Source organism: Protopterus annectens, chromosome 1.part2, assembly GCF_019279795.1.
Source record: "Protopterus annectens isolate FY-2018-M chromosome 1.part2, PAN1.0, whole genome shotgun sequence".
NCBI classification, from domain to species: Eukaryota; Metazoa; Chordata; order Ceratodontiformes; family Protopteridae; genus Protopterus; species Protopterus annectens.
This window is the reverse complement of record NC_056727.1, coordinates 233,466,451-233,492,493: the sequence shown is the minus strand read 5'-3', so window position 1 is coordinate 233,492,493 and position 26,043 is coordinate 233,466,451. Positions and strand designations below refer to the sequence as shown.

General features: G+C 43.6%; 1 protein-coding gene across 1 annotated transcript in view; it reads left to right on the top strand.

The window, feature by feature from the left end:
* The first annotated feature begins 8,600 nt into the window (after positions 1-8,600).
* SPRED2 (sprouty related EVH1 domain containing 2) overlaps positions 8,601-26,043 on the top strand; it is a 575,527-nt gene continuing 558,084 nt past the window's right edge. The window contains exon 1 of the mRNA XM_044055771.1: positions 8,601-8,866. Coding sequence (XP_043911706.1) covers positions 8,841-8,866 — 26 coding nt within the window. The 5' untranslated portion in view covers positions 8,601-8,840. The remainder of the gene's footprint in view (positions 8,867-26,043) is intronic.

Below are 26,043 nucleotides of genomic sequence, written 5' to 3'. Positions count from 1 at the left end.
ACTGTTTGTTCACACTTAGTTGTCTTAATCCTTTCATTGTGGACCATATCTCTAAACCTCCTCCCCCAAGAAATGTGGACAAAGGCAAAAATAAAGACGGGGCAAAGGCCCAAAAAATAGGGACAGCATTTAAATATAGATCTTATAAATATATAAAGTTGCAGAATAACTGGATGTAATGCGATCATATCTTGCCTACATTCATAACTGATGGGCTCCGACCCGGCCGATACACTAGCACGAAGTCTCTCATTGGCTGGGCCAACCCCTTATCCCAGGATGCACCACGCCCAAACCCCCAGATCTCGTTTGCCGCTCCTAGAGTAACGACGTGGTCTCGACTTGGCTGTGGCTAAGTACCCTTCTATTTTGGCCTTTTGGTTGCTTTTTTGGCAGTTAGCTTTAAACTTTATGCTCAAACAGCTATTTAAATAGCTGTCTTGTTGTTAGTTCCATTGTGATTGACTGTGTTTGTTTTTTTCGATTGTTGTGGTAATTCCTTCTGTTTGGCAGGCTAGGCCCATTTGAGTTAGAGGGCCTTTGCCCTATCTCTTGTCGAGCGTTTAAGTTAGAGCTCCCCCCCCCTTCCCTCCTTGTGTGTTGAGTGTGTTACAGTTAGTATGTCTGGCAAAGAAAAGGAACATAAGCCATTGGGCTTTAAAAAATGTTCAAAATGCAATTACAAGTCGTTGACAGATGGCCACGCCATCTGTGTTTATTGTCTAGGGGCTAAACACTTGCAAGAATCTTGCAGTGTTTGCCAAAGGAACATAAGCCATTGGGCTTTAAAAAATGTTCAAAATGCAATTACAAGAAGTCGTTGACAGATGGCCACGCCATCTGTGTTTATTGTCTAGGGGCTAAACACTTGCAAGAATCTTGCAGTGTTTGCCATGCCTTCTCCTCTCGTGTCCTACATGAGAGAAAAAATAAGCTTATCCTGAAGGGTTTGATCAAGCCAGCCATCAAGGAAGCTTTGGCTTCTTCTCCCTCCTCAAAATCGAAGCAAAAGAAGTCTTCGGTTCCGACAAGTCTGTCGGAGCCGCCTGCAAAAATAGCTAAATCTGTGTCCCCTTCCTCGGCTCCACTGGCCTTGGAGCCGCAGGATAGAGGATCTAAATCTGGGTCTCCTTCCTCGGCTCCACTGGTTTTGGAGTCTCGGGATGAGAGATCAGGTACTCTGTCCCCTTCCTCGGCTCCACTGATTTCGGAGCCGCAGGATAGAGGATCTAAATCTGGGTCTCCTTCTTCGGCTCCATTGGTCTCGGAGCCGCAGGAGAGTGTTTCTGCTCTGGGGTTGGTTTCGTCAGCTCCTGAACCATCAGTGCCGAAAGGGGTCTCGGTTCTGGTCGAGTCTGCTTCGGCTCCGATCCTTTTGGAGCCTATTCGGAGCCAGCCTCCTAGCTTAGTCTCGGAGCCGATAGAAAAAGTTTCTCGGCCCCCTTCTGTTTCCTCCAGGCTTTCAGATTCGGATGTAGATTGGAGGAGCCTCTGGACCACCCTGTCACCTGTCTTACCCAAATTATTTTCGGCTCTGGCCCAGTTGGCCCCGGAGCCAGCCCTTTCGATACCGTTTCTTCCTCCTCCGACAACCTCGGTGACGGAGTTCGTAGAGTTGGGTGAAGTCCTTAAGTCGGTTCCTAGACCCACTGCTAGTCTGTCGGCACAGACCTCAGCTCCAACCCTTTCTGTGCCTCCCAGAGGTTTCGGTTATCGGGTGTCCTCAGCCGGGTCCGAGGGGGATTCGTCGAGGCTTCTGCTTTTGGTCCACAGCGTCCCTCTTGGCGCCTCGGCTAGGGGAACCCAGACACTGGTCATGGTCTCGGAGATGTGCCTCTTCTCAGATTCTGGTGGGCTCGCCTTCGAGGCTATGAGGAGAGCGCTGGCCAAGTCTCTAGTGACTTCACCTGAATCTGCGACTCCTTCCTTAGACACGGTGACTAGAGCTTCTGGTGCCCCCCTGTCTTCGGACAGTGCGGCTCCTAGGCCTGAGGATTCCTCCTTGTGTGGTCCCCTGTTTTCCGAGGAGCCTTCAGAGTTCGTGCCTGAAGAGCCCCCCCAGGAAAAAATTGTGCAAGAGGAAGCACATGGACTCCCCAGATGAGTTTGTCACCTCGGACACAGATATTGATGATGCGGAAGGGTCCCCAAAGTCGTCCTCTGACGATGTCTTGTTCTCTGATATCCTGGAGATCTTGAGACAGAGGGGCGACTGGCCATCCAAAACAAAACCCTTCCGCGGAGGAGTCGGTCTTCCTCAAGGCCTTCGGTGCCCAACCCTCAGTCTCCTGGGTGTCTCCACCCTTCGATGAGTTACTGGACCTTATTTGTCAAAGGGTGTGGGAACAACCTGATTCTGTGGAGCCAGTTCCTTCTCGCCCCAAGTTTTTATCCGCACCCCCTGGCAAGGAGTTTCTAACCACGGGAGTTCCGGTTGATGCTATGGTGGTGGCGTCTGCCACCCAGCAGGATGTAGCAGAGACATCTACTTCTATCCATCCTCCTAACAAGGAGTCCAGGAGCATGGATAGGTATGGGAAGCGTACCCTGACTTCAGCGACCTTTACTCTGCGGTCACTGAATTATTTATGTCACTTTACAAGGCTCCAAAGGATCTCATAAAGGAATTGGGAGATACCCTGTCGGGTAACGTGCCTGAGGCGTTGACGCAGTCTGTCAACGCCCAGCTGTCTACCCTTTCGTCGATTAACTCGCCCATGAGGCTCATATCGCATGCAGCCGAAGGGGTGGGTAGGGCAGCGTGTTCGGGTGTAGCCTTAGGAGGCAAGCCTGGATGCGCTTGTGTCACTTTGCGGAGGCGTTCAAGTCTTCCTTCACCGACGCTCCATTCGATGGGTCCTCTCTCTTTGGACCCAAGGTGAAAGACACACTCACTAGATGTGAGCAGGAGGGTAAGACTTTGTCTGCCGTTGGGGCCCATTTTTCGCTTCCCTCTAGAACTTATCCCAAGGCTCAGAGGGGAGGAAAGATGTGGTTCAGAAAGTCCCAAAAGTCTTTCCCAGCCCATCAGAGAGTGACCCCCCCCTTCCAGAGGCAAAGGGGGGGGGTTATTCTGGAAGATGTCGCCCTAGAGGAGGCGGAGGCCCCCGCAACTCAGGAGACCGCGAATCCTTTCGTGGTTCCTCCTTCCAGCGTCCCTGAGGGACTGCCCGACTGTGCGTCTCTGGAACCAGTCGGGGATTGATTCTCGGCACATCCAAGGGCCTGGGGTTCCATCACTCAGGATCAGTGGGTGCTTCGGATCATCGCCGGAGGTTACACCATCCCCTTTATCCATACCCCTCCACCGTCAAGGAAAATCCCGGACGTGCCACCCAGTCAACGGGATCAAGCAGCCATAGAGGTCGCAAAGCTGCTCGGAAAGGGAGTCATCCAGCCAGTCACCGCAGACCAGACCGGATTAGGAACTTACTCAAGGTTAATTTTGGTGCAGAAAAGAACAGGGGACTTGAGACCCATTCTGGATCTCAGCCACCTAAACCGCTTTGTAAAGAAGTCCAAGTTCTGGATGGTCACGTTGCAATCCATTTTCCCATTGCTGGAAAAAGGAGTATTGATGTGCTCCATCGATCTCAAGGACGCCTATTATCACATCAAGATAAACAGGGTGTCCAGGATACATTTACGCTTCCGCCTAGGAGCCAGTCACTTCATTCCGGGCCCTGCCCTCTGGTCTCACCACAGCCCTCAGGGTGTTTACCAAATGTCTGGCAGTGGTGACGGCTCACCTGAGACGTCTGGGATTCCAGGTGTTTCCGTATCTAGACGACTGGCTCCTCACCGCCCCCACCAGGCATCTTCTTACTCAAGTCGTGAGTGCTACCATTGAGTTGGGACATCTATTAGGAATTACATTCAACTGGGAAAAGTCTGTATTGCTGCCATCACAGCGTGTTGCCTTTATAGGCGCAGAGCTAGACTCTGTAGAGATGCGAGCATTCCTTCCAACAGAGAGGATAAAGATACTACAGGACCAAGTCCTAGCCTTACTACCCTGAAGGAAAGCCCCAGTCAGGATGGTCCTTCAGCTTTTGGGGTCGATGGCGGCCGCCATTCTTCTAGTCCCTCTGACAAGATTGCACATGCGAATTCTTCAATGGCTCCTGTCGACCCAGTGGTCATACCAAGATCTGCCATTGTCCTACCCGATTCTCATCACGGAAACGTGCCGGCGAGATCTTCGTTGGTGGCACCTCTCATCCAACCTGAACCAGGGGAGACTCTTCTGCCCCCCCTCCCCCATTGCCACAGTGACCACGGACGCCTCCCAGATAGGGTGGGGGGGCATTATCTGGGCAGGACGGCTCAAGCCACGTGGCAAGATCTCGAAACCCACTTACATATCAATGTTCTGGAAATGAGGTCAGTGCTTCTAGCGTTGCAGGCACTTCACAGCTCTCTTCCTAAGGGTACCATCGCAATCTTCTCAGACAATATGGTGGTAGTATGATACCTGAACAAGCAGGGAGGAACCAGGTCTTATCCTCTTTACAGAGAAGCCATGAGAGTGTGGAAGTGGGCGATCGCTTCCCAGAGATTTCTAGTGGCAACGAACATTCCGGGGAAGTCCAATGTGATAACAGACAGGCTGAGCAGAGTTATTCTGATGCCTCACGAGTGGTCCCTGAACGACCAAGTAGTGGCTCGGATCTTCTCCAAGTGGGGGTTCCCCTGCTGCGACCTTTTCACCAGCCCCTGGAATGCGAAGTGCAGCAATTTCTTCTCCCTGACCCCCCCCCCCAGGGGGAGTCACCCAGGGATGCTCTAGTCCACAATTGGCCCTCCGGTCTGCTCTACGCCTTCCCTCCGGTCCCTCTACTGCCAAAGATGATTCGGAAGGCGATCTGCTTGGGAAGCAGCATGATTTTGATCGCACCACACTGGCCCCACCAAGTTTGGTTTCCCTTCCTTCGGAAGTATGCAGTGAAGGATCCTTGGATTCTGGACTCAGTTCCAGACCTCCTGACTCTTCAGTCGGGTCAGGCCCATCCATCACTGCGAACTCTCAAGCTAACGGCTTGGCTGCTCCACTTCCGACCTTAGTCAGACAGCATATCCTTTCACCTGAGGTGGTCCGGATTCTGTCTTCTTCTCACAGAGCTTCCACTAAGGAGATATATTCTAATAAATGGAAAAGGTTTGTCATTTGGGCCCAGCGGCACAACCTTGACCCTCTGACAGCCCCGGTGTTGGCAGTATTAGATTTTTTGGCAACTCTTTTTAGACAGGGTTCTGCTGTCTCCACGCTTAAAGTCCAATTGGCAGCGATTTCTAATTATCATGTTGCCTTTGAGCCTTCACTCATGAGTCATAAGTTGTGTAAGGCCTTTCTCAAGGGAGCTTGGTTGCTTCGCCCCCCGGTGTCGCAACCTGTTTTGCCATGGGATTTGAATGTAGTTTTAGGAGCTTTGACGTCTCATCCCTTCGAGCCGGCGGCCACTTGTGAGCAAAAGTTCTAATCTTGGAAAACTGTCTTCTTGGTAGCTATTACTTCAGTCAGAAGGGTTTCGGAGCTTCAAGCCCTTTCTGTCAAGCCTCCTTATCTGATCTTTCACAACGACAGAGTATCTCTAAGACTAAACCCGTCATTTCTTCCGAAGGTTTCTTCTGCTCTTTGTCTGCAGCAATCTATAGAGCTACCAGTTTTCTTTCCAAAATTTTCCAACAAGGCAGAATACAGACTTCATCATTTGGATGTGCATAGACAACTGAGATTTTACTTGGATAGGACACAGCAGCAGAGGAAATCAGACCAGTTGTTTGTGGCCTTTGCGGATAACAGGATTGGCAAACCAGTAACTAAGGCCACTATCGCTAGGTGGATTAGGGATTGTGTTTCATTTATTTATGCATCAACAGGAAGGGACCTTCCCTTTCCAGTGAGAGTGCATTCTACTAGGGCTATGGCAACTTCAGTGGCCTTCCACGCCAGACTGTCTGTGGATGAGATATGTGCAGTGGCCACTTGGGCTTCTCCACATTCATTTATTTCTCATTACAAACTGGACGTGGCCTCTAGGGGTCGGGCGTCCTTTGGTTCCACAGTGCTCAGGAGTGTTTTCCAGTGAGCCTCCCAGGATCTAGGTGCTAGGGACGCTGTCCCATCAGTTATGAATGTAGGCGAGATAGGATCGCATTACATCTTTTAGTTATGTACTTACCATAATGACAGATGTATGTGATCCATCTCGCCTACATTCTTACGAACCCGCCCTCCTTCCCCCTAGCTGTTGGATCTGGAGGAAACACTGTTGTGCTGTCGGATTGGCACATGTGGGCGAGTTGTGGGGCAAACAAGATCTGGGGGTTTGGGCGTGGTGCATCCTGGGATAAGGGGTTGGCCCAGCCAATGAGAGACTTCGTGCTAGTGTATCGGCCGAGTCGGAGCTGATTCTCAGCTCCGAGCCCATCAGTTATGAATGTAGGCGAGATTGATCACATACATCTATCATTATGGCAAGTACATAACTAAAAGTTTTGAATAATCACGCATTTTCTGCAGAATATAAAGTCTGAAACTTAAGCGTCTGTCATTATTTAGTTCTGTTTAAGAGCCACATATCAAAAAATGAGACAAAAAGCTTGAACATTCTGCAAAATTGTGGACTGCAAATGAGTACTCCTGGAACACTGAAGTTGTAATATTCCAAATGAGGCAAGTTACTCTTAAGGTACACTTGTCTACGTTTCAATGCACACTGTCGTTTTGCTTATTTTTAACCCCATGTTGTGGTGTCCCTCACTGTCCAGATTTTCATAGAGTACCTGGATTTTTGCCTCAAGTTTTAGGTCTGTTCATCCTAGAATTTATTCTGGCAAATCATAGAGGGCTGAAGTAACTAAATGCTGACAGGCACTTTAGTTTCAGACTTCATACCCTTCAGAAAATGCACGCTAACACAAAACATGTTACTTGATCGACTTTCTAAGTTTATGAGAGGTATATTTACAAGTTGTCCGTAGGTTGTTGTTCCCAAGCCCTCATATTTTCAGCCTTCTCCACTGGTATGAGTCGTGGCTGAAAACAGTAAACATACACAGCGAATTAAGTAAATAAATTACTTACTTTTGATACTGGTTTTCATGTAGTGGGAGCTACAACCCCAACCCACAGCAAACTATAATATACGTGCATATATACACACAAACAAAAACACACAAATTTATATACAACACGTTAAAGAAATAAAAATGTGTTTTTCAGTCTTCATACTTTATCAACGCTTTCCAGTTAAAGTGGGTGTGGTTAAACTTTATTGGTACTGGTGGTGGGCGGGGTACACGCAGCTTTGGGCAGGGTTTATCACCGTGCATTCAAGAAGTTGTTTAGGTCCACAGTTAACAAGCTTTCGACTGTAATTGGAGGTATATCTATTTCTTCGGGGGTCATACTTGAAAATGGTTTAATTTCTTATAAAGTTCTACGTGTATAATAAACTAGCTGAATCTATACTTAACTGCGATTCTTTAACGGTTGTAACTCTCGTGGAAGCGTGTTCTAATCATTCGGGGTCACAGCTTTCTTGACACGTCCTCGCGCCGTGTTCTTAAAAAGATGCTACCATAATTTGCACAACTGTTGTCCCCTTTTAATGTAAGCATCTTGTATTCGTGAATACTGAAAAGCGTGCAACAGACTGATAAAAAGTACACACAATTGTTGTTAAATAATAATACATGCGTTGGTATTAACACTATTGCAACCAGTTAGGAGACTGCCTCGTATAAGAATTGATACTGTATATTGTGGAACTTCTCTCCCTAATGGTCTCTCACAGAAAAAAAACAGTTAATTTACAGAAATTTTAACAAATAAAGAAGGGTTCTTTTCTTGGAATATACCCCCCCCCCCCCTTCAGAAAAAGAGATATTTAAGTTACCTACAAGCAACCCTTCAACAAACAATACGGTACAGAACACTGGTGTAAAAAGTAACCATACAAAAATAACACCAAAGAGCTGTCAACGCGCACTTCTTTAGTAACATACACAATTATATCGGAACTGTACCTAAAATCCTGATTTGTTTTCAATCATAGTTTTACTTAATTCAAAACATATTGATTAAATGTTAAACTTTGTCGGTATAAGTTCTTCACCCACTTATCATATTTTTAAAAACTGCTCCCACCAGTAGGAATGGCCATCAACCACAGTGTCATCTATCCGTTACTGTGCTTAGAGCTCCTCGCCGTCCAAACTGAATACATTTTATATCGCTTCGCAGTAACTCCTGCTGCACTACAGATATTATTACTGTAAAACGAAAGCCTTGCAGGTAATTGTTGAGATGGCAAAAAAAATCGCTACACGCTTATGCCATTTAGGAACAACATGTAACTCAGAGGATGCCTGCTGGATGGCTGAGTTGATTATATGATTATACTTATGATACGGATCCTACCGATGCAGCTTTGAAGGACACGGTGGCTCCTTTCTGTATTATTCTTTTACAGTTGGGGGCACTATTTTCAACACTCTGTAAAGAGCCACGCGGAGGATTACCTGGTATGGGTAATCTGCCGCCAGTCTATGGAGTGCGACTGCTGTTAGTTACCACGGTGACGTCATTGCTTCCGCCCAAGTTCTTCCAGTTGGTTGTGGTGAGACTCCAACATGGAGTAGAGGAGATGGGGCTCGAACGGGGCCACCGATTCATTTTCGTAGCCTCCTTATGTCTTTTTGTAGAGAGCGTTTTAACACCCATTACTGGGAAAGTGCCATTCTCACCTTCGGCGGCTGGAGCACTAGTAGGATGTGAGAAAAATGAGGAGCGGAGAGTCTGTCACCGCTTTTGGAAATTGTAGGTGAAAAGGAAAATGACTGAAGACACACACCTAGACGAGTAAGTTTGCAATTCTGTAGATGTGTAAGGACTCTGTTACCTGATATTGAAGTTTGCGTTTGCACATTATATTGAATGTGCTCACAGTAGAGTGCATGTTCTTTGTGTGGATGTCAACTCGAATCCTGGGTGAAGAGCTTTCCCAATGCCAAAGAGTTTCTGGAGTTTGTTGCGTGTTGGGCTATGGCCGCAGTGGTTGTGTAGCTCGTTATAGTCTGGTTTATCAGCAACAAAAATGAAATTGGGAGGGGGTGGATCTTTTTTTTTTTCTTCTTAGTAGCTACAGCAGCGTTTGTGAAGCGCAGTGGTCTTCTACCTCTAGGTGCTGTTTCTTTGGTAGAGTCGCTCTGTTTGTGTACCTTAGTTTCATTCATAAAAATAGTGAACCTTGCCATAGTGATGTATACTCGTAGGTGCCAAGTGTGGCGCTTTCGTTTACTGGTGAGCGAAATTAGACAAAACTATTGTATGTAATAAGAGTACATATATACGTGTGTGTATTTATATTATATAAGTTATATCGTGTGAATATAAGTATGTATATGTACATACGTTCGCTTGTGTATAATGTATAGTGCGTGCAACCTGTCACCGCTGAAAAGAATACTGGTATTTTGCGTTCTTCTACTGCCAAACTGTTTTGACATTCTTCAGTGTTATGAATTTAGTGCACTAGCACTATTCCAGATTTTTAAAACTGCTTTAAATGCACGCTATCCGGTGTATACATTGTGTCAAGGGAGCGTGGACTGGATTTGTTTTTATTTGCATTCTTTGGGCTTGACAGCCCCTTACTACAGAGTCCTGGAGTGTCAGTTTACATGTGGTTGTCAGGTAGGTAGGCTTGAAGTTTGATAGCTGTAAGTTATGACAGCCTTCTGTCTCTCAACAGGCACAGCTGCTAAGCTGCCTGTTAGTGAATAAAGCGAGCCTATGCATGTCACATGATGTAAACCATTCATAAATATCTTAACCTTGAGCCAGTTTCATTCATGACTTTTCTGTTATTGTTTAAGGTAGTGTTTGTTGTAAAAAAAAAAATTCCATTCATGCAGATTGTGAAACTTAGTCCAGACTAAGCAAATTTAGAATTATTTCAAATTAAAATTATTAAGATTGCATATGTATGAAAAATGGGGAAAGATCGAGTCGCTACTATTTTTGCAGGTTTGGGATTATAGAGTATTCAGACCGTATACTTTGTTTTGTAACGTTTCGTATTAGTCATGCTTGTTCACCCGTTTTCATCATGCTGCATTTACCAAAACTGATAATTACTTGTCAAGAAAATAATCTCTTAAAGCCCATTCTTTTGTCTGATGTGGTGATTTGCATATTGGTGGCCTACTTAATGACAATCTGCATGGAAGATCTGCAAGTATGTTTTGTTTCTTAAAAGCTGTTTGCTATTATGGTTTGTAATATTTTTTAAGCTGGTCTAGTGGCTTGGTATTTTTTTTTTTTTTTGAATCTGAAGTGTGTGGCACAGTGCACACTAGTGTTAATCTGCAGTTCTCTTTCTATTTAAAATTGTCTTGGGCATCATGATTAACAGTAAATTTGAGGTAGTCCTTATTTTATACCTTCAGTTTTAGATTCAGAGTAAATAAAATTAACTATGTTTTGCAGTTATTTTTCATTCCCTATTTACTTAATTACCAAAGTCAAATTCCTTGTATGTGTGCATACTTTGCAAGTAAATGTGATTCTGATAAGTACACCTTGCGTTTTGTATATCCATTTATATGATTTGTATTAACACTGTATGAAGAAAAGAATGGGCAAACTCCAGATCTCCATTTGCTAGATGTTTATTTCTGTTTGGGTTCTTTCTGTAGCCATCTTTTTTTTCATTTCTTTTCAGCTGTATTTCAGTGTTAGACTTTCAGCTAATGTTAACATAGCTGCTGCTGTTTAAAAGCTTTGAGTTGTGGTGGCTGCTGTAGTTCCAGGCTATATTTTGTAGCTGACCTAAAAGTGGAAATAGTAGGGGTTGATAGTTTATGAACCCCTGATTGTTGCACTTGCAAGTATCTTGGTTGTATCTACTTCTGCATCTCCCCTACTGACTTGTTCAACTAAAAACTGCTTGTCATGTGCCAAATTCTGTGATAAGTATCCAAATTTAATGATGCTGGGTTTCACAAAGTCTGTAAGGTTTGTGGAGAAACTGCAGAAGTTGTAGATGCGAGAAGTTTCATACTAAGTTTTTCTTTTGTAGGGTTTGAATTTTAAGGAAAGCAAAGCATTTTGAGATGAGAGAAAGAACGTGGCATTTGTAAGAAGTTGTATTTTGATAGTGGTGACATTTATTCTGTGCTTATCTTCAAAACAAAAGGCTAATTTCAATGTAAATCCAGTCTTCAAGAAAACTAATATGTGATGTGAATGGGTATTGCTGTAGCAATTCAGTTTGTTTGGGTATGTTTTGCATTGCAGCGGCAGTCTGAGAAATGGCTAAATTATGGTGATGAGAGGTATTTGATTGTATAAAAAGCTCATCTGTGTAAACGATGATACTAAAATAGTTAACTGAGTGTCAACCTTGTTTTAATGCTGTGTCCCTGCTAGTAAAAACAACTTTTCCAGGAAATGAGAAAGGATACTTTGTGTAATTCATGTATGCTGTCATTTTTCATCGCTTGGACTTTGTTTCATGAAACAATCGGCCCTAGGGCCCATACAAGCCTAGCCAAAAAATGTACCCTGGCTTGCACCACCCAAGAAAATTATTTTCCTGTGCTCCTGTCAAGTAGAGCCACAGAAGTGATCTCCGGGGTGAATTTCCCATTTCCCATCCAATCATCAAGATTTTTCTTGAGTGCTAATGAGGAGCTCTGTTTGATATAGGTAGTCTGTTCCAGGAATCTATCCCTCCAGCATGTTCTGTGTATTGTGGTGACAAGGTTTAAGTCCCTAGAGCGTATAGCTCGGAGGGATTGGGATTTCTTTAAGTGGAGCATGTTAGGCAGAGATCGCCCCTGAGTACACGATATGTGATGGAGTAAAGCTGTAGTTTTTTGAGACTGTCTGCATAGGGCATCTGTTTGAGGCCAGTAATCCTCTTTGTGGGGTATTTCTGTGGTCTTTCCAGTTGTTGTAGATGTCTTTTGAGGTACATACCAAAAGGGGGCGTTGTACTTTATAATGGGTCTAATGAGTGATGAGTAGAGGGGCGTTGTACTTTATAATGGGTCTAATGAGTGATGAGTAGAGGGGAACAATGACTTTTTTTTTTTTTTGGATGAGAATCCTTTTGTGATGAGATGAGCCACGTAGAAGGATTTCTTGACCACTGTGGCGATGTGATTATCAAAGGAGAGACTACTGTCCACCTGTGTCCCAAGGTCTCATCACATTTTCGGCATTAAGCAGATTACCAGCTATGAGGTAGTTCATGGGTACAGAGTTTTTACCAAAGGGGATGATAATACACTTTTTGGCATTGAGTTTCAGGCCATGACTTTCATACCAGGTATCTGTCTCAGTGAGGCCCTTTTGTAGTTTGTCCACATTGTTAGGAGTTTCGATTATGGCTCCTAGTTTGCAGTCAAGACCTTCTGTGTTGGCCTGCACTTCAGAGAAGTAGATACCAAACAGGAGAGGACCCAGGACAGAACCCTGTGGTACTCCACTTGTTACTGGTCTGATTTCGGATTTGGAATCCGCTACTTTCACAGAGTGGGTTCTGTCCGTGAGCCAGTTGGCAACCCATCTTGTGACCTAGGGATTTATACCTAGTTTAGTGAGCTTATCTACAATTACAGAGTGGGGGATGGTGTCGAAAGCCTTGGTGAGATCTAGATAAGCTGTGAGAACCATTTTACACTCATCTATGGCTTTGGTGACTGCAGGTTTTGGAGACATGATCTGCCTTTTACAAATCCAAACTGGGTAGGGTCCAGAGTTTAGAGATTACCAATGTCTTTGTTTGAGTTCCACGATGATACGTTCCATGGCCTTGCAGACCAGGCTCGTCAGGCTAATGGGGCGATAGTTCCCGGGGTCCGTGGCTCCCCCTTTGTGGAGTGGGATAACTGTCGCGGTGCGCCATTCAGTTGGTACAAAGCCTGAGGTGAGGCTATGATTGAACATGGTACTTAGGTAGGGTGCCAGTTCATTCTGTAGTTCCTGTAGAACGCAGCCTGGGATATTGTCAGGTCCCATGGATGCTGTGGTGTTTGCTTTGGAGAGTGTGTTTATTTACCTGTGCAGCCGGGATTACAGGAACTTTGCATTTTTCTGGTATATAGATGGGCCCTCTAGGGGGTGAGTGGGGGGATGTTGGCAGTATCAGTTGGTTCTGTATATTTAGTGCCATTGTGCTGTATATTTAGTGCCATTGTGCTGTAACTCAGAGCAGATCTGAGTGTTCCCGTTTAGATTCTTGACCTAGCTCAAGGGTTGGGAGGGTGGCCTAATGGCTAAGGTGTTTGTCTTACAAACACAAGGTGCAGGGTTTGAGTCTCACAAGGGACAATTAGCTAGGCTTAAAATGGCTTGCAAGGGCAGTTAGCCTAGTACTAATCTATGAACCTATGAGCTATAGAATGCCTTGTGGTGTCTTTAGAGTCAGTGGCAATTTTGTTTTCGTAACTAGCTTTGGAGGATTATAAAGTGCATTTTTGTAGGATTCGGCAGTCATACCTCTATTGTCCATCTGCATGGGTGTCAAGAAGTTTTCCACTTCTGTCTTAAGAAGTGTGAAGTTGGCTTAGGAGAAGTTTTTTGCGATGGTTTCCCTAACTGGGGGTGGGATGTGGATGTCTAGGCTGATTATCTTGTGGTCTGATCTGACCAACGAGGAATTGACCTCTGGTGTGGAACACCGGTTTCCCATGTTGGTAATGACCAGGTCTAGGATATTGCTGCCCCTGGTGGGGGTGTGAATAAGTTGATCCAAGGCGTTGGAATTTATGAATTCTAGAAAATGTTAAGCAAAAGAGTTGGTACATGAGTAGTTTTCCCAGTTAATGGTGGGGTAGTTAAAATCGTCCATTTATTAGGGTGTTGGGTTGTACCCTAATACTTTCCAGTGTATCAAGAAATGAGGAGTGTGAATCCTGGGGCATGTTGGGGGGTCTGTAGCAAGCTACAATTTGGATTGCGGTCTTGCCCAGAGTTAGTTGCACTTGGATATTCTCTGATGCATTATGTTGTGCAACTAGCCTGGAGGTGTGGATATCCTTGATGAATATGGACACGCCTCCGCCTTTAGTGCTTCTTTCTGGGTTAGGTGGCCAAAAGGTGTGGTTTGAATTGAAGCCTGGTAATGCAGGGGTGCTCTCTGGAGCTTTGAACCAGGTCTCTGTCACTGCACAGATGTCAGTGTTCTCCATTTTAAGGAGTGTTTCGAGTGAGTGCATTTTGAGGTTTAGACTTCTAGCATTGAGTAGCATTACCCTCAGATTTTTCTTGCTTGTACCTGTTACGGTGGTGAATTGTCATTTGAACCTTGCCTAAAAAAGGCACTATAGGGGTGGCAAGAGCCTTAGCCAGTATCCGGAATCCTAAGGGTGGCAGGTACAGGCCATCTCTGGCAAAGCATCGTGGACTATCGATCATGTCGTCCAAGGCAGACAAATACTGGATCCCCTTAGAATGACACCAGAAGCTTAGCCAGTTGTTGAAGTCAGTCATTTTGTTCTTGTACTGTGGTATCATTCTGGGTGATGGCAGGATGCTACTCAGGGTTAGGGTCATACCTGCCTGGGATACAAGATCGGAGAGCTCCTCCATGTCTCTCCATGTAGTCCAGGTTGGTGCATCTCGGGTCATTCACACCAACATGGACAATGACAGTGTCATATTTGTACTTATTGTGGAGTGACCTGAGTGCATGCGTTATGTGGCGGATCCTGGCACCTGACAGGCAGCTGATAGTAACTTTCTCCTTGTTTAGTCTAGTGAGTGGAACATCAGTGTGCCTGATTATAGAGTCACCTATGACTAGAGTGTTGGGTGCGTTGTTATGCCTTATGGGCTGTGGTTGAGTGGCACACTGAGTTTGTGGGTTATGTGTTATTTGGGTTGTGTTGGGGGGTGGAGTTTGCTTGCATTTATGCTTTGGATGTCCCTGATGCTTGGGCATGTTTTTTATTGAGAGCTTCCGCGAATGTAGGTGTGTGTTTTGGTGGTGTAGGTTTTGAGGGACTATGTGATGAGTGTGGTGTGGTGCAAGTGTTTACCTTCTCCTCTTGACTGTCTAGTCCAGTCTTGGGTGAAGAGAGCTTTGCTTCCAGTTTGGCTATATAAGTGCATCTCTCACAGGTTGTAGTGTTGGGTGGTAGGAGGAGAGGGTTGTCTGTGTACATGAGGCAATTGCTGCATTGCCCCAAGATGCCCAGATTCATCAGGTAGACAGGAGAAATCACTGGGAGCTGACCCTTAGACATGCCTGGATAAGTGCTTATTTATTAAGTACTAAAAACTGCTTTCCACTAGACAAGTGAGGAAAGTTGAGTGCTGTAGTAATTTGCAGCTTATATAGTGCTTACAATGAGTTCTGAACAAGTGCTGAGTTCAAAGAAACAGATTTGAGTGCTGAAAAACTGGCTAGTTGTAAGAAAACTAAGCTAGAAGGCTTCCCTCCAACACAGAAGGGCTTGGGGACTCAGAAGTCTACAAACGGTCTAGATCACTTAACAGGAAAGGCAGGAAACAAGCTTAAAAATTTTTTTTTGCTCTGTCCCAGATGCTCTCTTAGTACACAGTAGGAGTGCCTGAAATCAGAATATGATCTCGCTGCGTTGAGTGAGAAAATGAGATGGGCCCAGAAGGAGTATGCAAACACAAATTTACAAGAGGGGCGGGCAGTTTCAGTGCCACTAAGATTAACACCAAAATGGAAACTGGGAGGGCGGGTGAGAAAACTAACTGAAGAACAGAGTCAAAACTTCCAGTTCAGTTAATAATCATGCAACACAGTTAAATCAATTAAAATACTGTATTATTTGAAAAAAGTGCAGATAAAGGTACTTAAATTCTGTTATACGTCCAGTTGAATACAGCTAGATCTTAGCCGGCCAAAGCTGAGCTTTTTCAAACTGTACCACTTAAATAGGCAAGGACAGGAAATCAAAGGATGTGGCTACCCCCACACATGCAATTACTAACAAATAATAAAATTCAAGCCAGCGCTAACTGAAGAACAGAGTCAAAACTTCCAGTTAAGTTAATAATCATGCAACACAGTTAAATCAATTTAAATACTGTGTTATTTCTAGTATTCTTTTACTGTGTATGTTTGTATAGTTCAGTTTTGTGAAACTTGCTTAAGGACAAATCTTGTGACTACTTGTTCATTTTACCCCCCTGGCCTTGGTCATTAGTTGATGCACTTTTTGTTGTGGCTGATTTAGAGAATTTAATGTGGGAACTTGGGTGAGAGGATCAAGGCGGTGATGTGTTTTTGTACCACATTAACTGAAGTTCTGTTTCACTGCACATTTCTATAAATGCATTTTTCCTCTACTTCCACAGAAGTTTGTAATTCTTTGGATGACCTTATGTCTTTTGAGGACTCGCTCTACAGAGGAAGCAGCTTGCTAATGCCACTCTCTAGCTTTAAAAAAAATGGGACTATTCTTCTTACCCAATTAACATATTCACAACCACCGTTAAGACAGGGTTGCAACTTTTTAAAATGCCTGCAGTGGGATATTTCTTCAGATTAGAGATTTTGCAGGACAAACGGTAGCCAAAACAGTGCAGAGAACTGGACTTTTATTTGCCAAAATAAATTCTGCAAGAGTGAACTCTAAGTTGTTTTATGGGTTCAAGGGAGATTGGCCAGGCTGGCAAGGGCTCTTGGGCCATTAGCCTAGTAGTTTTACCCAGTTTTCTATCCCTAGAGGAGAGAACAAGGCTCAGCAAGCATGATTTTGGCAGTTTTTACAGACTACCTCGCCCCTTAAGGGATATGGGTGCCATCCGAGGAATGAATGTGATTTTCCATCCATTGGTCCAGATTGCCTTTGAAGATTGTCAGGGAATGGTTCTGCTTCACATGAATAAGAATCTTGTTCAGAAAAGGGGCAATCTCTGGGCCACCTGTCTGTTTCTCTAGTATAACCTAATCACGTCGGAGATCCAATTTAGATCCTTGCAGCGGGGTAACCCCCATGCATTTAGTTTTGAGATTTTTGCAACCTTCTCATCAGGGCTGGGGCAGAGACTACCTTGTAGGTCAGGCATAGATCACCCCCTCAATATTGGGGAGGAAATTGAATACAGTGATGGGGCTGTTAATCAGTTCGTATATGGCATGTTGGTTATAGCCTACATTTTTGGGGTTGAGAAACCTCTGTTGTTCCAACTGTTTCAGGTAACTGGAGAGGTACATGCCAATGAGTACATAATTATTGGTCTGAGAGGTGAGTAGACTGGTACTTGTAACACCCTTTAGATCTGGATGCCATGCCTTTACTTATAAGCTGAGTCGTATAGGACTTCTTCTTCCCAGTCGACACATGGTGGTCAAAGTTCGGTTTACTATCAAAGTGCCCAGATCTTTGGGGAGTCGGTCATTTTCCCCCTGATTTGCAGTCATCTGCATACTTGAGCAGCCAAAGGCCATCTACTTTTGCCTTGAGATCTTAGAAGTCTATCCCAAACAGGAGGTGGCCCAGCACAGAGCCCTGTGGTACTTCAGTGGTGACTGGCCTGGCCATTTGCTCTGTGGATTCCCCCACCCTAACAATGTGTTTCATATCCATGAGCTATTTGGCTATCCTTCTGGTGATATAGGGGGTCATGCCCAATTTTGTGAGTTTTATCTGTAATACCCAAGTGGGGTTTGTGTCAAATGCTTTGGCCAGGTCAAGGTAGGTGTTAATGCATTAACTTACCCTTATCCATGGCCTTGGTGATCTTCTCAAAGAAGTTCACCAGATTGAGCAGGCAGGACCTGCCCTTGATGAAGCTGAACTGGGTTTGTTCTAATCTGGATATTTCCTATGTTGTTGTTAAGGTTTATGATTTATATTTCCATAGCCTTGCATATGAGACTAGTCAGATTTATGGGTGGGTAGTTTTCTTGTCTGTTGATGATTTCCCCTGTGTGCAGGGGGGTGACTATTGCTGTCCTCCACTCTACTGGGACAAAGCCTGGCTAGAGACTTGTACATAGAGAGCCGAGTGGGTCTGCTAGGTCATGTTTCACCCTGGCATTCTGTTGGGGCCCATTGATGCTATGTTTCTACCTTTGGAAAGCGCAGTGAATAACATGTTCTTTTCTGATAACTGACAAAGGATATTTTATGGGTAGTGAACAGGGGTGATGTGGGGGTGAAATACAAGCTGATTTTATTGGCCAGCAGGTTTGATATTTCCTATGGCTGAGTAAAGGTAGTACCATCTACAGCCGACGTGGCACATTGTTGAGTTTACCTTAAGATGTTGAATGTAACTGAAAATACTTTGCGGTTATCCTTTGGAAGGCTATTTCAGTCTTGTATTTAGTTGACTGAGACTTGTGATGTATTTTTTTCTCTCTTGTGCATCCTCCCTCTTATTTCTAGACAGATTGTACAAAAGAAGGAAGAAATTCCTGTCTATGCCAGGGGCCACCAGGGTGACTTGTTCCAGCTAGACCTGGGTTTAGTTTGGGTCAGGCACCGCCATTTCTATGGAGTTGTTTAAGTGGTTGTACAGGGCAGCGGTCCCCAACCACTAGGCTGTGGATCATTTGGTACTGGGCCGCACAGAAATAATAAAAAAAAAAATTATTTTGGGTGTCTGACTGTTTGGAAAAAAAGGTGTGTGTGTATTATAGGTTCATAGGTTCATAGGTTTATACTAGGCTATCTGCCCTAAGGCATTTATAAGCCTAGCCCAAATTATTGTGGCTTACGCCACCCCTTATATGAAAAAATACTGTGCCCATTAGTTTGTTGTGCCTCTGTCCAGCAGTGACCCAGAGATGATTCCCGGGGTAAACCTACGATCTCCCATCCACAGGTCTAGATTTCTCTTGAACAGAGTCAGCGAGGTGCTCTGCCTCACATGGACCGGGATTTTATTCCACAGCATAGGGAGTCTCTGAGTGATAAATCTATCCCTCCAGCACGTCCTATTTATATCCGTGCTAAGGTTTAAGTCGCTTGCTCTAGTGGTTTTGGTGGATTTGGATTTTTTGAGGTGGAGCATGTCCATTAATTCCGGGTTGGACATGGCCTTGTATGTCAGGCACATGTCACCTCTGAGCAGACGGTATGCGACTGAATAGAGCTGGAGTTTCTTCAATCTGGCAGCATATGACAGATTTTGGAGTCCCTTTATCCTTTTGGTGAGGAACTTTTGGGGTCTCTCCAATTGCTGCAGATGTCGGGTGAGATACATCCCGAATGGGGCATTGTACTCTATCATTGGTCTGATAAGTGAAGAGTACAGGGAACAATGACCTCACTAGATCTGGATGTGAATCCCTTCATGATCAGGTGGGCAATGTAGAAGGTCTTTCTAACCACTTTAGCAATGTGAGTGTCAAAAGAAAGGCCACTGTCAACCTGGGTCCCCAGGTCCCTGATAACCTCTTCTGTGCTTAGTGGATTGCCACCTATATGGTAGCTTGGGGTTACCTTGTTTTTCCCGAAGGGTATGACTATACATTTTTTGGCGTTTAACTTCAGGCCATGGCTCTGGCACCAGCTATCTGTTTCCGTGAGTCCCTTCTGAAGGATATCAGTGTCCGATGCACTTTCCACTATGGCACCCAGTTTGCAGTCATCTGCAAACTTTGTCAGCCAAAGTCCTCCCATGTTGGCCTGTACTTCTGAAAAGTAGATGCCAAACAATAGGGGGCCAAGGACCGAGCCCTGTGGGACACCACTTGTGACCGGCTTGGAGTCTGACACAGCGCCAGCAACTCTAACCCTGTGGGTTCTGTCCTTAAGCCAGTTTGCAACCCATCTTGTGACATATGGGTTTACATTTAAGCTGGTAAGTTTTTCTACAATACCCGAGTGGGGTATTGTGTCGAAAGCCTTTGCAAGGTCAAGGTAGGCTGTATGGACTGCCTTTCCTCATCAATGGCCTTGGTGACTATTTCGAAGAAGTCGACCAAGTTCAAAAGGCATGATCTTCCCTTGACAAAGCCAAACTGGGTCGGGTCCAATGTCTGCAAGTCCCCTATATCTTTGTTTATGAGCTCCATTATGATCCTCTCCATAGCTTTGCAGACTAGACTTGTTAAGCTTATGGGGCGGTAATTACCAGGGTCCGTAGAGGCGCCACCTTTGTGGAGTGGGACCACAGTTGCCGTACGCCACTCCTTGGGCACGTATCCTGTGGTAAGGCTGAGATTAAACAGCTGCCTTATGTGCGGGTTTAATTCCTCATTTAGCTCGTGTAGCACACAGCCGGGGACACCATCCGGTCCCATTGATGCTGTGTTTCTAGCTTTAGAGAGAGCAGCTTTCACCTGCGCATTTGAGATGTCCGGGAGGCTACACTCGGCTGGGATAGTTCTCTCCTTTAGGGGGGGAGAGGGGGGTGAAGTTTGCACTGAACCTGTCTGCCAGTATGTTGGCAATGTCTGTGGGTTCAGTGATTTTTGTATCATTTTGGACTAATTCTGAGCATATCTGTGAGTTTCCACCCAGGTTCCTAACATAGCTGAAAAAGGCCTTATGATTGTCCTTTGAATCCATGGCAATTTTTCTCTCAAAATTGGCCTTAGTTGATTTTATGAGTGCTCGTATTTTTTTACTAATAATGATCAGGGGTGACTTCCCTTTTATGGATTTTGTTCTATCATGTAATAGCTTTCTCCTCTTATTGTAAAGTTTGTTAATGGCTGGGGTCCACCAGACTGGACGTTTGCCCTTTGTGGAAAGAGTCTTGGTTTTATTTGGGATTGCCTGATCCATGCAGTCCTGGAGGTGTTCATAGAAGGCATTACATTCTGGTTTTATGTGAGAGTGAACAGTGAGACCAATTGAGTCATTATTTTACACGCGCTGAACAGCTCTTTTGCTGTTTAGCGAGTGTAAATGAAATTAAATGAAACTGAAGCGTTTGTGTGAGTGATCACTGGCAACAGCAGCTAAGAGGTTTGTGTACCTCCTCTACTATACCTCTCTGCACAAGCCATCTAGACAGACACAAATAACTGGGCACAAACTACCAAAAATAAGACATTTTAAATATTGCTCTTATAAACTTAGAAAGTTGCTAGAACAGGGTTTTCATTAGAATTTATATTATCTGAACACTATGAAGCCTGAAACTAAAATGCCTGTCATTATTTAATGACTTCAATTCCCAGTCATTTGCTAGAAAACTAAACATTTTATGTGGATGGGACCAAACATATGAGCCAAAAATCTGGACATTCTGCAAAAATCTGGGCACTTAAAAAAAAGTATGTTCTGGTGACTTGTTAGCTCAAGATATCTGGAAAGACCTAAAAGAAACTGGGGACAAAGGCTCAAAATAGGAACATATCTTACATGATTGTTAGTTTTGTGTTGGCATACGTTTTCTGAAGCAAGGTTTGTGTCCGAGTGTGAATGAGAGTGACAGGAAAGAGGTTTGCATACCTCTGTACCTTTCAGCTGGAGAAATGTCGATAAATCCTAAAATAGAGGGAACAAAGGCTAAAAAATAGAAATGTATTTTAATTACTGCTTTTATAAAATTACAAACTTGCTTAAATAAAAGGATTTGTGGTAGTATTAATTTTCTCAAGAACATAATAGTCTGAAACTGAAATGTGTGTGCGCCATTTAGTAACTTCAATCTCTGACTGGCAACAAACCAAACATTTTGAGTAAGGGACCAAAAATAAAGTAAATGTCTAGATTTTTTAAGTATTATATTTTGCATGTAAAATGCTTCCTACATCACCATTGACTCATACTACAGCTAGTTTGAAACATTAGCCAGAGGAACTATTTTACATAAATATAGTTAAAAAAATAACGTAATACTTGAAAATAAAGAAGTACAACGCATCAATTTTACAGAGAGCCCATTCTCCAGTCAGTGCAGTAATTGCTTCCAGGGTGTGTGTTTTAATGTGTAATAAACACCCTTCCAGGGGTGTAGAGGTGCAACACTCCTGGGCGGGCATTAATTGCACATTAACACACACCCTGTTGGGCATTATTGCTTGCTTATTATGCACGTGCGATGGCCAGTCTGTGGAAAACCATCTTACTTGAAAGCTGTCCATGGTGCCGCAAAGGTTGGAGGCCACTGGTACAGGGCATTATTGTATACTTTTGCGTAGCCCTCTGTGATTTCGAGGGTGGGGGAGCTTTAAACTTTCTGTGCTATCACTTGAAAGGTAGTTTGCCTTGGAAAAATTCTTTAGGGTTTTAGGGTTTGATGGTGGTTCTACCATTAAATTTATTTCAGAGGAGGCTAATTTATGATCCAGTCTTGCCAGTGAGGGCATTACTCTTGGGGGGGGGAGGGGGTTTACAGTGCTCCCCTATGTTTGTGAGTACTATGTCAAGAATAGTTGAGCCCCTAGTGGGAGTGCAGGCCAGCTGTTCAGAGCATTTTCATTGACAAAATCCAGCAATCTCTGAGTCTGCATATTAATGGTCATGTATGTTTCCCAGTTTATGGAGTAGTTAAAATTGACGAGTAGTGTGTGTTAAGCTGAATGTTAAGTGATTCTAGTAACTTTAGGTATGCTGAGTGGTTTTCATGGTCGAGGAACTAGCTAGTGCTGATATGGTGGGGGATTTTGCCTTTAGTCAGCTGGATATGGAATAGGTCAAACAAGGCATCCTGCTTGATCAATCTTGAGGTGTGATTGTGTGTTTTTTAAATGGCATCCACCTACTTTCACTTTTTTCAGTTTCAGGGGATGGTCTGAATGTGTGTGAGGCATTGTAGCTTTGCACTGCCGAGGTGCTTTCCACAGCCTTGAACCACATTTCTGTAACTGTACAGATGTCAGTATTTTCCGGGGTGAGGAGAGTTTCCAGGAGTGCAGTAGCACCTTTAACTTGGCATTAGAAGACTTTTTTTTACATCGGTAGGTCTTTTGGCTTGGCACTGTTTTAAAAAAAAAAATACACTGAGGGTGGCTACTGCCTTGACCAGTATTTGCAAACTTAGCAGTGACATGTGCATTCCATGTCTGGCAAAGCAGCATGGTCTGTCAATCATGTTGTCCTAGGCAAACAAATGCTGGTTCCCCTTGGAATGACACCAGTAGCGAAGCCAATTATTGAAGTCTATCAACTTTTGTTTGTGTTTTATCATTCTTGGTGAGGATATAATTCTGCTCAGTGCAAGGCACATACCAACCTGCGACATTCAGAGAGGTTCATTGTATCTCTCTTCATATAGTCCAAAGAGGTACACCTTGGGTCATTCACACCCATGTGGACCGTCTCTGTGTTCATAGGTTAATACTAGGCTAACTGCCCATGTGGGCTATTATAAGCCTATTCAAAAATAGTTCCCTGCACGGAGATTGATGCACGGCTCAATAAAACTTGAACCAAACAAAAGAGAAGAGCCAGCAACTGTGTATATGAATTTAATAACCAAGAAAAACAGGAAATGACATAACAGACCGGTTTCGGCTAGGGGGTTAGCTCTGCCTTAATCAGTGTAAAAGATTCTGAATATCTTGTAATCCTTGTATATCATTATTAGCAATTAATGAAGTCATGCAATTGGTGAGCTCATAAATATTCATTCAAGCCTGGGTGGAACAAACCACCTAATTTAACTATCCACTTATTTTCTTTTGCATTCAGTTTTGAGTGCCAACCAGTTTTGTTCTTGTCACCTATTATTCTATCAGTAATAATGAAATTAAATGTTGCAGTGGTGTGTTGTGGAGCATGTTTGAACAGAGCACTACTCATTCTTTTCTCTTGACATCACTAAGGTGTTCAGAAATGCATAGCCTAAAGGGTCTAGAAGTTTGTCCAATGTAGAATGCATGACAACTGCACGTGGCAAGATATATCAGCCAATCTGTACTGCAGTTAGCAAAAAACTTATACCATCCCACAATTACTGCTAGAAAAGTGTTTAGACTTGAGCACCTTATTACAATTGCCACAAGGCATACAACCAAATAACTTGTCACCGGAGATGGTAGTTTGTATAGTATCCTTGTATGTTGGCTGGTGATGGTGTTTGTAGTGGTTAAACAAGACCCCAAATTCCGACCTTTTCTAAATGAGAAATTGCAAATGTCACCTAAATATTGTGATAAAAGATTGTCAGCTAATAGAATATTCCAATGTCTTCTAATGACGTCAATAAGTGTATTGGTGGTCCTACCATATGTAGTGGGAAAACGGAGAATATTTGTTTTGTGTTGTGAATGCTTTTTGTATTTGAGAAGGTCCTTTCTGTCCAAGATGGCAGCATAATTGCTAGCTGTATATACATGACCATACTGTAACCTCTTTCTTGGAACCTATGAATTAGGTCTTTGCGAAAAAACTCAGAGTTCTCATCTGAACAGATGTCTCATTCTAATGAATTGAGATTTGGGAGTGTTTGTGGCAATATGAGCAGGATAAAAGCTGGATGCGTGGAGTAAAGTGTTATATTGTGGGTGTTTCGAAATACTTCTGTATGTAAAGTGTTGTCATCATTCCTGCTTACAAGTACATCCAAATAAGTGATCCTGTCAGGATGGTAGTTGATCCGTAAATTGTAAGCCCCACATGTTATCATTAAATTCCATGAGGTATTCCACATCAGACCTCCACACCATCCAGCAATCATCCAGATATCTACGCCATATGTCAGTTGATTCCAAATAGATGTTATGCATAACATCATAAATATGTTCCTCTATGTAAGCCATGTATATATATATGTGTGTATATATATATATATATATATATATATATATATATATATATATATATATATATATATATATATATGGGCAAACGATGCCCCCATTGCCGTGCCATGCACCTGTAGATAACATTGCTTACCATAGAAAAAAAAAACATTCTTGGTGAGAACGTGTTCCGTTAAACAGATAAGTGTTGAATCCAGGTTTTATATAGACCTGATTTGTGTAGCCAGTATTCAATGGCATTCAAGCCAGCCCAGTGTGGTATGTTTGTATACAAATCACAAACATCTAATGTACATAGTAACCAGTGATCCTCCGTTTGCATTTCGTTTATTATATCCAAGAATTTCGTGGTGTCTTGAATTCTGGATCTCACCCATTTTAATAATGGTTTGAGATATTGTGTTTAAAAATTCTGACACAGGTTCTGTCAACCATTGCCAGCCACAGTTGGTCTACCTGGGGGATATTGAAGGTCCTTCTGAATCTTGGGTAGAAAATATATGTATTGGCTGGCTGGATCTGGAACCATGAGATGGTATTTGTTTTTTTTCTGTAATACCTTCCTGAAATGCTAATTCCAAAAATGTATCAATTTGTTGTTTGAACATGAAAGACGGATCCAGAGACATTTTGGTATAATGTCTGCCATCCTGAAGTTGTCTCTGAGTCTTGGCGTCATATTGTACCCAGTTCACAACCACCACTGCACCACCTTTGTCCACATCACCAAGTTCTTATTGCTGGTGAGTTCCTGTGAAGTCATCGTATCAGTCTTTGAGAGATTTAGACCTAGTATGAGTCATACCTGAATGAAAGTGCAGATCTTTTGAGTACACTGTGTTTTGAAAAAGGCTCACACTATGCTGCATCAAAGGTGGATTTGTGGTATTTAAATGTATCCCCAGATTGGTCATCAGTAGTAGTATCCTGAAAAGAATGCTATCACATCTTGTGCTTGTGTATCCTCTGGAACAAAAAAAAACTGTTTAAAAGCAAGGCCTTTATTTAACAATGCTGTTCGTGAATCGGATAATGTTACATCAGAAATTTTAGTACATTCGTTTTCAAACATTGGTTTACTCGTTCGCCGAAAGTTCCATCAGTCATTCCATGCTCTCTTTATTTTTGCAATGTGTTCTGCCTGCCCTCTTGTAAGGCCTAAAGGGATGGTACTATTATTGTGTTTGGGAGTGGGAGAATCTGGGGTCTGCTGTTTATCTGAATCTGTGCCAGAAGATGAATCAGCCCCAGATGAATCTGTGTAGGTGCTACGTTTCCTGAAAATAGATTTGGAACGCTTCAGTTTTGGAGTAATATTGTTTTAGTTAAATTTGATGGGGGGGGACTAATATGTCTGGTGTAATTAAATGAGTGTCCT